Below are 12457 nucleotides of genomic sequence, written 5' to 3' on the forward strand. Positions count from 1 at the left end.
TGGCCTATCAGCTCTTATTTTGTCCCATAGCTTCTATTTTTTTCTTACCTCTTGTGCTTCCTACTGCACCTATTTTTCTTTTAAAGGGCACTTTTAGGCACAACCACCACTTAGGCTGCATTCTTAATTTTTTTTTTTTTTTTTTTTTTTTTTTTTTGTATTTAAAAGTATTTATGAAAGGTTTTATAGAATAAAGTCCTGACATCTGGTGTATGCATGTTGAAAAGGAGCATAATATTGCTCCAATAATGTGTGTGCACATTACAGGGCCAGACATCATTTACATACAGGTGGCATATTTGACTGCCCATGTAGTCCAGAGGTAGTCAACACCCCCTATTTAAAATAAACGACACACACACACACCTGTTCTTTGTTCTGCATTTGCTTCTAACGCTCATATCAGAAAGGCTGTAATACAAAGACTCTTTTCAACAGCTCCTCTTTTGAATGTCAAATCATCTTTGCTTTTCTGCCCCCCCCCCCCCCCCCCCGCGTGCGCGCACATTCCTTTACTATCTCCCTGCTTTTCTGCTTCTCACACTCTCTCCCAGTCTATACACAATATTATAGTTGTTTAATCCCTTGAAGCTTGGCAAGTGTTTGCAGTGTGTGGCCTTGCCATTCCTGTGTGAAACACTCGCACTCAGTGGAGCTTCACTTTGCAGCTGTGTTGACAATTTGATGGTAACCATGCTGAACATTTTTATTTTTAATTATCCACTCACTGAGAGTGCTGCCATAAAGATTGTGTTGCTTTTAACAAATATAGAGGTTTAAAAATCAGATTACACCATCAGGTCTCATCTCTCCTTAAAGCAACAATCACCACCACCACCACCACCACCCCCCCCCCCCCCCACACACACACACACACACACACACACACACACACACACACTCACTTTTGTCTGACCAATGCTGTATACAAGTATATAAGTTTTGACATAACCCACTGCCAGTAAATCAGCTGTTCCATATTTGTACAGCTAGGTGTCAGCACTGTCTGTAAAAGAGTCCTGCTCAAACTGTACATCCAAGGGTGTGCGCATGTGTGGCTTACACACCCTGGTGTGGGAACTACCACTAGGTGTGCTCAAGCTCTATGTTGAAAATAAACTGGTGACTATTATGGGGGAGGGTAAAGGGATCAGCAGAGTAGAGCAGCAGATGCTTTTCTGGAGATTAGACTGTTTTCATCTCTGGAGGAGAGGGGGAAAGGCACAGGGTGAGTGAGACAAGTAGTCTGATGGCTCACCCCAGGTTACTGTGAAAGGGGAGGGCCATGATTGCACATTTTGTGGGGGGGAGGGAGTCAGTCTCCAGCTCACCTCAGCATCATCTCTCTTTTGCTCCTGTTTTTCAGTTTGTTCAGTGTTTGTCCTTCTGGCCTCTAACATTTAACCATCTGTGCTTTTCTCTCACTCTTTAGTTGTTGTCCATTATGTGTACTATTGTACCACAAAAGGTGTCGTTGAATGTGTCTCAGTCAGCGTGTGTCACTGTGTTCATTCAGCTTAGACAGATTGATCCAAATCCAGAGACATTTTTAAGAGCTTCCAATCTAATGCTATTACACTAATTGATCCATCTTATGTTATGACTTCCTTTATCCTCAACCTTTTGTGTGTCTGTGCCTGCCTGCCTGTAGTGCTCACCAATTTGTCACCAGAATGTCTGCCCTATCAACTTTCAAATTTACTAATACTGAACTTGGATACCAGTTTTCTTGATTTTTATATTGATATCTATGTGCTGTTAAACAAGATGTATTTCCCACAAAAAGCCGTATCAGTTAACAAGACCACATCATTACCAACATGTCATTCAATCCAAGTGGTTTTATGCTGTAATTAGCCCTGTCTTTAATCACTAACAAAGCACATTTGTAAAGCTTTTTTGTTTGTTGAAATACCACCTATTTACTCCATCATTCACTAGTTTTGCCTCAGGCCACAAACTATAGTGAGCCCTGACAACTTGTAGTTGTAATCACCTCTACGCTGGGTCTGTTATAAGGATATTGTTATACACTGTCATTTCATTGTTGAGTACTTGTACTGCCTTCCAGTACATATTCAGAAGTACAGAATGTGTGAGTGCGTTAGTGATTTAACATAACCATGTATATTAGTGTAATTGGAAATGTGCCTTTTTTGTTTTGGATTTTTCTCTTCTGAAGAAAAAAACATGACCTACATTATTCTGCTCTATCTGTAGTAACGTGATGTGTACAGTAAGTGGTGTATGTGAGCTTTGTAAAACATGGCTGTGTGAGAGACTCTCTGACTTGATAGGTGAGAAAATCTGCTGCGTGTCTTACTGCAGGATTAAATACTGTGTGTGTGTGTGTGTGTGTGTGTGTGTGTGTGTGGTGTGTGTGTGTGTGTGTGTGTGTGTGTGTGTGTGTGTGTGTGTGTGTGTGTGTGTGTGTGTGTGTGTGTGTGTGTGTGTGTGTTGGGGGGGGCATTCTGAACCTTTAAACCCACAGCCCCACTGTCCCACAGTATTTAGATTGCAGAAATAGAAATATTTAACACCATCTGTCTGACTGCTGTTGCATGGAACACTGAGGATATGCAGAAAATATAGAGGGTACCAATTATGCCATGCAAATCATAACTGCCCACTGACGCAAGATCCATGTGCAGTCAGTACAACTTTAATTGTAATAAATAATAATAATAATAATACAATTCATATGTTAGTTTGTTTCTATGTTTATGTATTAGTTTGGTCTCTGTTGGTGTGTTTGTGTGAGGTTGTGTTTCTTGAATTTCACTCTAGTCCCTATAACTCAGAGTAGGTCATCTGGGTCACTGCCTGTCTGGGTTAATGTAACTAATTTACCCACATGGCTCAAACATAATCCCCTCATGTGTGTTTGTGTCTGAGAGCAGCAGTGATTGGTAGGGGGCTTAGCAAAAACAACCCCTCCTTTATTGGGAAATTAAATTGCTGGGCATGTCATGGTAATGTTGATTTAAATGACAAAACTGTAAAGATGAGGATGAGGCTCAGTACCTCTAAATCTGAGGCCATGGTTCTCAGCAGGAAACCGATGGATTGCCTACTCCGGGTAGGGAATGGGGTCTTGCCCCAAGTGAAGGAGTTCAAGTACCTCAGGGTGTTGTTCTCGAGTGAGGGGACAATGGGGCGTGAGATTGGCTGGAGAATCAGCGCAGCAGGGAAGGTGTTGCATTTGCTCTTCCACTCTGTTGTGACGAAAAGGGAGCTGAGCCCAAAGGCGAAGCTCTCAATCTGCTGGTCAGTCTTCGTTCTTACTCTCATCTATGGTCATGAGGGTTCGGTCTTGACTGAAACAACTAGATTGCAGGTACAAGCAGCCGAAATGGGCTTTCTCAGGAGAGTGGTGAGTGTCTCCCTTAGAAATAAGGTGAGAAGCTCAGTCATTCATGAGGAGCTCAGAGTAGAGCCGCTGCTCCTTCGCATTGAAAGGAGCCAGCTGAGGTGGTTTGAGCATCTGGTAAGGATGGCTCCTGGGTACCTCTTGGAGGAGACTCGGTATCTGCCAGATAGAGGTGGTTAATGTGGCCCAGGAAAGGGAAGTTTGGGGTCCCCTGCTGGAGTGGTTGAAGATGAGATGAGACTGTGAAAATGGGATATGTGTGTGATATAAATGCAAGATTTAACAGGACTCTACATTGTGATTTTAATTTACTGTTTGTTGAAAAAGTGATGATACTATGTTTTGGTGCTTTGTGTTTGCAGAGGGTGATGAAACTGGTATTATGGATGGGCTCTTGGAGGCGCTGCAGTCTGGTGCTGCTTTTAGACGAAAGAGAGGACCCCGGCAAGCAGGTACATGTACACAAGCAGTATCACACCAGTAATTCTTATCAGAACATGCAGATGTTTGAAGTTGTTGTCTAATGACGTTCTTTTGTATGCACACACACTGTATTTCTTTATCACTCTCTGTTTCTATCAGAAAGCAACAGGAAAGTTGTGTGTGTTCCTCTGTCTCAGTTCCACGTGTTGCATGGCTCAAAGACTGTGGGTTCTGGTAGCCGTCTTTAGCCATGTTTGCAAGCGCTCAAGCCAATTTCACTCATGCCTGGCACAACAGCAGAAAACAATTCAAACTGCCAAGAGTAGGTGTAGCTAGTAAGATAAGGGCAGCTAATTTGTATCTGTGTAGGTACAGGCCATATTTTGGCCTATTGCGGATGTTCTCTGTCAGTGTACATTTGTCACAGTTGTCTCAGATGTTGTGCTTATTTATTTATTCATTTCAGATCAAAAATAGCAAATATAAATGTTAACACAAATAAATGAATAAATATTTCCCCTACCTCCATTTTTACAAATGACATCTACAGAAATATATTTGGCAACTTGACATCAATCTCTCTTGCTGTGTGGCAGTAATTTTGGCCATTCTGTTTTGCATAATGGGTTCAGCTCAGCAACAGGGGCATGATTTTAGAGCATGAGCTACTCTGTTATGGTCATCCCAGAGCAATTATTCAAGATAAGACTTTAGCCAGAGTATTCCAAAGATTCAGTTGTATTTCTTTTTAGAAATTCAGAGTTAGATTTACTGTTGTGCTTAAGATCACAATAAGGCATTATCCTTCAAAAAAAAAAAAAAAAAAAAATCAATGTGCATTTGTATCCAATTCTGGAGCATGTTGCATTTATTGACAAATAATTCAGTAATATATTTGAACACAATACATTTGTAACCTACAATACTGGTCTCACTATCAAATACACAAATATTGTCTAAAGTATTTTCCAAAATGTATCTTTTAGGCTGACAAAGTAGTGGTGGTATATTTTCCAGGTCCACTGGTTTATGGTATTTGGTGAGTTGTTTTTTATTTCTTTTCAAACTGTTCTTATTTTTAATTTGACCTGCTTCACAGTATGATCCATATTTTAGCTTCCTTACACTTTTGTATCACAATAAATTTGATTGCAACATATTGCTACACCCTTCATGGACAGTCTGTTGTGTAACATACAGTAACATACAGTACATTGTATCATGATATGGACTTTAGATTTGGAGTTATTGACATGATAGGTTAAAAGCATTTTGTCTCTTAATGTGAAAGTGGAAAATGATCTAAAACCACCACTGATTCAGCAGTTACCAGGTGAATTAAATGTGAACAACGTTTTCCCACAAGCATAAACAAATTCACAATATGGGCCTCATGGGGGAGTTGTTTGATTTTTCTGTTCAAATATTGCAGCTAAATCTACCTGACTTGATAGAGATGCTTCTTAAGGAACCCTTCTGCTTCTTCAGCAGATGTTTCAGGATCTTTGGTGTTTCGTCTTTTAAACTGTTTACCTCGCCTAAGTGGGGCAGCAATGGTTTCACTGTCCTTGATGTACAAAAGGGTTCCAGTTGCTATCTCTTTGAACCACAACCATCTGGAACTAGGGTTGGGACATTTTATATGCATCATGGTTAAAACTCTGTTCAATCCTAGCAAAAGCAGTTCTAGCAGGTTTTAGGCAGTGGTTCCCAACTGTAGTCCTCAAAGACACCTTATTCTGCACATTTTTCATCTCTCCCTGCACTACCAAAAGATGATTAGCTTATTCAGGTGTACCCATCCAATCAGTAGCAAACAGATACCTGGATGAACTAATCAACATTGAGAAGAGATGAAAAATGTGAAGGTTAGATAGTCCCTGAGGACCAGGGTCGAGAAACACTGCTTTAGGGCATGATGTTAGGATATGGCTCAGGGTGCACTGCAGTTGTTGCACATTGCTTACGGGGTGAAGCTTGCGTTTTGCCTCACTTCTTGAGCTTGCTATGCTTTGGAAGAAAGTCTAATACAGCTCACTAAAGAAAAGTCATTTTGCTTTAGTTGATGCCCGACAGCTGTTTCTCTGATACAGATACTTTCTTGTCATTGTAACCAGTACAATGAAAGGTAAGGCGCAAGCCTTTCAGTGCAAATATAAACCTGAGTAAACCACACGCAGACTGTCTGCCGGAACCCCACCAGGTACTTTTATGTGGTATGCCTTGACATTAGGGCTGAGCTGTTCTTAGTCATGGCCCAGGTGGGCAGGTCTTGCCCTGCCATCGTGTATCAGTCGAGCTATGTGATTGGCTGCAAATACTGGTGCATCAACGTGGTAAGCGGGTGATGTGATGCGTTGTTTATTCAAGCAGCATGTGTGATATAAAAACTTTGTGATGAATTTGGTTGTGTCAGTGTGATAAGCAGTAACTGAACGTTCCATCGGGTGCCTCCAGTTTTTGTCACAGACAGATATGAAGCACTTGGTTTTATCAGTTGAGACTGCATGCAAATGTTGACATGTGGGTATGCGTCATGACTGTATGTAAAGCAGTCAGGTTAAATCCAGTTTGTTACATTAAGTGGTCTGAGGACATTTGGGTGTGCGTCATGGAGTATTCCAACAGAAGAAAGGAAATAAACATAAAATTGAACACAGTGGAAAAGGTGTGTTCAGAGTGCAAATTTAAAAAAATACATAAATTGTAAGTACGTAATAGTAAAAAAGAGATTATATGTAGCAAACCAGAGAAGTATCTACAAAACTATGGATACTTCAGTGACAGTGGATATTGCACATTAACAAATATTGCACTCATTTCAAGTGTGGTATGTGACCTGGCTGTTTAGTTCCAGTGGCATTCAGAGCTCTAACAGCAGTTGGGTAGAAACTGTTTTTCAGTCTATTTGTACTTCAGGCCTGTGAAAACTCCGCAGATCTGCAGAGTTCCGTGGATTTCGTTATGAGGGGGTGTTTTACTCTGTAATAATGATCATCACTGAGTTTTTAAAATGCCTATCACAAAGTGTTCTTTTTTTGTTTTTTTAATGACATCGTGTAAGTTTTATAAATCTGCTCAAACTGATCTGTATAACAGATACAGATCAGTGTTCGCAGATCTGTGGACCTCCGCCAAGAAAAATACCTCACTTAAAGTGTGTCTGTAACAACAGTTGTTGTAAAGCGGGACTGGCTGGTTGCTACGGCGACGTTGTGTGCCTCCTGCTCTAAAACGCTGTTTTAAAACTAAAAGTAGCATGTGGACATCGCACACTTTTAGAGGTATCAAGTTTTTAAAAGAAGAGTTTTGCTGCATGTCTGTGTCACAAAGCGACATCGGGCAGAGGGAAGATGGCGAGAAAGACACTTGGAAAAAATTTGATAAGGACTCAAAATCCATGTCGTCTTCATGAACACACATGAAAGGGAAAAGAAACGGGAAAGGCGAACTGCATCTTGTGCAATCAGGAAACATGGTAAGAATTTTGAAAAATAAACATTGCACTGTTCAGACAGGATTTCAGACAAGATTATTTGACTTTTTTTTTTATTAATACAGACTTTCTTTCATTGGAAAAAAGACACTGGGGCTTTGAATTGATTAACAGGAATTTACACAAGAATATATGACTTTTTAGTATAAGGTATGTTTTTGATATTTTACCATGATCTTCAGAATATTCTACAAGCTTTAGCTGTGGTTTTTGAAATGCTTTAAGTCCTTTCAGTCTTCTTGAATTTCATGTAGTTTAATTGTTCTGAGTTAATGCATAATTTGGTTTACAATTAAAAGGAAAGTCATATTCAGCAATATCTTTGACAGTTTAAATGAAAGGTTAAAATTGAGGATCATTTAAATATGCACTTCTTTTGAGATTTTTTTTTTTCCCAGGAGATGCTGAAAATGTGTGAATAGATACACATTTAATTTGGTTTCTGGGGCCCTGTGGGCCCTAGAACCCTGCAAATTGTCCTTCGATTTCACAATTTTCATTTCCCAGCTCTGGTGCTTACTCTGATGGCCTTGTATCATCTGCCTGATGGCAGTAGCTCAGGGAGTGGCCAGGGTGGGATGAGTCCTTTAGGATGGTTTTGGCTCTCTTGAGACAGTAAGAGCCACAAAGGTCCTCCAATGTGGGTAGAGGGCACCTAGTGATTGCAATCTCTCAAATCCAATGCTCCACTGTAGCCTTTGGCCTTGGCTTGTTAATTTTGGAACTTCTCTTAACAAGCTGCTTCTCTGGCTTGCCTGAACCACAACATTTTTTTTTTTTTTTTTTTTTTTTTTTTTTTGCATTAACCCTGCTGCAATTCATTGTTTGGTGGTTTCTATGACTTAGACAGCCTTAATACACCACACCAATAGTTTCCTGGTGTTTCTAGTTAGTAACAGCTGCTATGACTGCCTCCTGAGTCTTCAAGTTCTTACCACTTTTGATGATGCTGGTATGACTGTCTTTGTCATCTTCAGAGAGCTGTAGAGTGCACATAGCTCTTGTTTTGCTGGCTTTGAACACTGAACATAGGCTTTCTGAGAAGATGACTTGCTATGCTGGTTGGTTCAGCTGAATTATGGAACAACCACCATTTTCTGAAATATTTGCTGCAGTCACTCCTTTGCCTCAAGCGAACATTTATGGGAAAGACATACAACAGGAAAGGCAACTTAAGTGGATAAAACATCATATCGGCACCTTCCTAAAATACTGGCTCAAGTCATTTGGGCCATTATTTTAGGAAGGTGACAATGTTGAAAACACGATATCATGAACCTCACAAATACTGCCTATAGTCACTGCCAGATGATTGAGAGGATTAATTATTTGCATTATTTTGAAGAGCAAACACATTATTTTAAAATTAACAGATATGTGTTATATATCACTTTGTACATTTTAAGAGTTTACATTAATGTAGTTATTCTATTCAGAAGCTTTGGCGGTGTTTAAACTCAAAATCAACTTCTTAGTAGCTGAAAGCGTATGGGAGGCAAAATTTAAAGTTATCGTTTATCTGTAGCTTCCGATAAGTTTTTAGGCAGTTTATCGGTTTAGCGTTTAAAAAAGATAACTTTTCATTTAGCTGATTACCAGTTATCGAAGCTAATTTTTTGGTTAGCTGTGCCCACCACTGGTAGGAACCTTCCGCACTGAAGCGAAGTGCACTAACCACTTGGCCACCACTTCTACCGCCAAGTATCGTAAAAGAATACAAGAAATTTGACTTCCATTGAACTGTACTCTCTCTGTAACAGCATGTATAAATATACACAAAACACTAAATAATTCACAATAATAAAAAAAATGTGAAAATGTGCAGCATTCTGGATCAACGAATATTCATAGAAAGTTGACTGAAGGGGAAAAGTGTCATCAGAAAACATGCAGTGCATCAGGAGCCACCAGGCACAGAAGTGTCCAGGAAAGGGGCTACAAGTATTGTATTCCTGGTGCACAGCCACTCCTGAACCAGACTGTCAAATATGTGTGGGAGGTCTGGGCTAAGAAGAAAAAGAACCAGACTGTTGCTCAGTAGTCCAGAGTCCTCTTTTCAGGTAAAAGTAAATTTACCATTTAATTTGGAAATCAAGGTCCCAGAGTCTGGAGGAAGAGTGGAGAGACACAAACTCCAAGGTGCTTGTAGTCTGATGTGAAGTTTCCACAGTCAGTGATGCTGTGGGGTGCCGTGTCATCTGCTGGTGTTGGTCCACTCTGTTTTTTCAAGTTCAAAGCCAACCTAGCCCTCTTCCAGGAGATTGTAGAACACTTGCATCCATCTGCTGACAAGCTTATGGAGATGCTGATTTCCTCTTCCAGCAGGACTTGGCACCTGCCCACAGTGCCAAAACTGCTAGTACCTGGTTTATTGACCAAGATATTACTTTACTTTATTGGTCACACAGACAGTCCCTCATCGATTATTTAAGGGGTGTTGTCAAGAGGAACATAAGAGACACCAGAACGAACAAACCAAATGAGTTGAAGGCTGCTATCAAAACAACCAGGACTTACAGAACACCTCAGCAGTGCCACACCACACCGAACTGACACATGAATTCCTTCAGAAGGAACCATAACCAAATACTGAGTGCAAAAATGAACATAGTTTTCAGAAGTTACATATTTCTGTATTATAAATCCTTTTTTAAACTGATCTTCTGAAATATTGTAATATTTTGACATATGTTTTTTCTCGTTTTTGGAGCCATAGAGTGTAATTATTAAAATTCAAATAAAATGATTGAAACATTTTAGTTTCTGTTTACTGACCTAGAATATGTAAAACTTTCACTCTGAAATACCTGACAAAAGATATTGAACTTTTTCATGATATTCTGATTGTTTGAGATGCACCTGTAAGACCCACTCTTCTTTGCATGGACATGTTTTATCAGGGTGTCTAGGCTTAAATTTTAAAGAAAAGAGGTGGCAGCACATGTAGCCTGAGATCGTCAGTGATTGCTGGTGGGATTTTGACAGTAAATGTGGTTAGTGAAGCTGAAAATGATTGATCCTAGTTTTTGGTATTCAGGTTTTGTGTTTCTGAGCACCTCACATTTTCTGTGCAACCCACCTCTTGACTTTTTTTGGGGGGGGTCGATGTGTCCCACCAGGCCTGGAAAAAACTCCAAGGTAAACGCTGTTAAACCTTACGCATTATTGCAGACACAATGTGATTGCGCTTGTAATGTGATTCTGGGTATTAAGAAGTTTGTGAAACATGTGAACAGCAAATTGTCGAGAGAGAGAGAGAGATCGAGAGAGAGAGAGAGTTCACTCACCGCAGAGGTTTATGAAGAGTGTGTGCAACCCAATCCCTCACTCAATAGAATCCAGATGTGAAGGAGTGCGACTGAGTGGGTAGTTGGAATTTCTCAGAGCCAGAGGGTAGTCGTCTCTTTGTTTCTTTCCTTCCTTTCTTTTTCTATATTTTTTGCAGTTTTTTTTTTCTTTCTTACATTCGTTCTCATGTAAACTCTACCACCTTTTGTTTTGTACGAGAGGCCAAGATCAAAGTGTGAATAGTTGACTGTAGTTGCCCAAAGAGCCATATGAGTGGCTTGTGTAAGAAAATCTTCAAGGACAACAACCACTTTTATGCACCAAAAAGCTCAGTAACATAGTAACGACAGAGACAGCAAAACGGGTGAAAGCGGTGTGCTGCATGGGAGAGAGTGGTGCCTCCGACTGGGTTCAGTCACTCATAATGTTGTTTGGCCACCTCACAGCACTGACAGGAAATACCTGAATATGTGTGTGCGTGAGAGAGAGACTTTTCCTCTTCATTCAAATTATTCTGTTGTACCAAAAAATAGGAAAATATAAGTAACTTGCATGTATGACCGATCGATCTGCGGTCCGACCTTCACCTATGGTCATGAGATTTGGCTCATGACCGAAAGAACAAGATCACGAGTACAAGTGGCCAAGATGAGTTTCCTCCACAGGGTGACTGGGCGCTCCATTAGAGATAGGGTGAGGAGCTCAGTCACTTGTTCCTCCACGTTGAAAGGAGCCAGCTGAGGTGCCTCGGGCATCTTTTTTGGATGCCCCCTGGATGCCTTGCTGGAGAGGTGTTCCAAGCACGTCCCATCGGGAGGAGGCCACAGGGAAGACGCAGGACACACTGGAGGGACTACATCTCGCAGCTGGCTTGGGAACGCCTTGGGGTTCCCCCGGAGGAGCTGGGGGAGGTGTGTCTGGATCGGGAGGTCTGGGCGCTGCCCCCGCGACCCGACCTCGGATGAAGCAGAAGAAAATGGATGGATGGATATTATGTCAACTGAGTTTTATTATTGTTCACGTAATGCTTCTCAGACATGTGCGCCAAAACCATCCAACCATCCATCCATCTATCTGTATACATTATCATGTATACAGACAGCTGTAGGAGTTCTCAAGACAACAGTTATTTGGTTAAATTTTCTGATGACACTGTACTGTTGTCTCTTCTCCACGGTTCAGAATCAGACCACGGAGCTGTTTTATCAGATTTCATTTGTTGTTGTGATAACAACTTTTTGGATTTAAATGTGTCCATATCTAAAGAAATGATCATTGACTACAGACGTAACAGGGAGGTGGCCAAGGAGAGTATCATACACAATGAAAAAGTGGAACTTGTCACATCATATAAGTATTTGGGGACTATCTTTGACAAGCTGAAGTTTGATGTGAACACAGACGCCATTGTGAAGCGAGGACAGCAGAGAATTTATCTTCTCTGTAAACTGAATTCTTTTTCTGTCAGGCCTGCAATTCTTTGTCGTTTTATCAGTCTTTTATTGAGTCTTTTGTTTTTTTCATTTATCTGCTGGTTTCACAGCCTCTCTGTGAAAGACAGAAACAGCCTGAACAACATTGTTCAAATTTGTTAAAAGATTATCGGCGTGAAACAAAGAGACTTACATTCTTTTTGTAATCAATAGATCCTCCGGAAGGCTGAAATCATCTTGTCTATGTCAGGTCATGTTCTTTTAGGAGAGTTTACTCTGCTTCCTTTAGGACGCCATTATGCATCCCTGGTGTGTAGAACCAACTGGTTTTTAAAGTCGTTTATACCTTCGGCAATTCGACTTTTAAATGCTCCGTAGGTCTGCCATGTTTTTATTTATTTATTTATTCTTGCTATTCATTTTAACTTCTTAAGTCTGTTTTATTTG

The 12457-nt window shown here is 40.5% G+C and overlaps 1 protein-coding gene across 1 annotated transcript in view; it reads left to right on the forward strand.

Annotated features, from left to right (window-relative positions):
• LOC117519815 (protein diaphanous homolog 1-like) overlaps positions 1 to 12457 on the forward strand; it is a 307697-nt gene that overhangs the window by 263402 nt on the left and 31838 nt on the right. The window contains exon 27 of the mRNA XM_034181058.1: positions 3733 to 3822. Coding sequence (XP_034036949.1) covers positions 3733 to 3822 — 90 coding nt within the window. The remainder of the gene's footprint in view (positions 1 to 3732; positions 3823 to 12457) is intronic.

Source organism: Thalassophryne amazonica, chromosome 11, assembly GCF_902500255.1.
Source record: "Thalassophryne amazonica chromosome 11, fThaAma1.1, whole genome shotgun sequence".
NCBI classification, from domain to species: Eukaryota; Metazoa; Chordata; class Actinopteri; order Batrachoidiformes; family Batrachoididae; genus Thalassophryne; species Thalassophryne amazonica.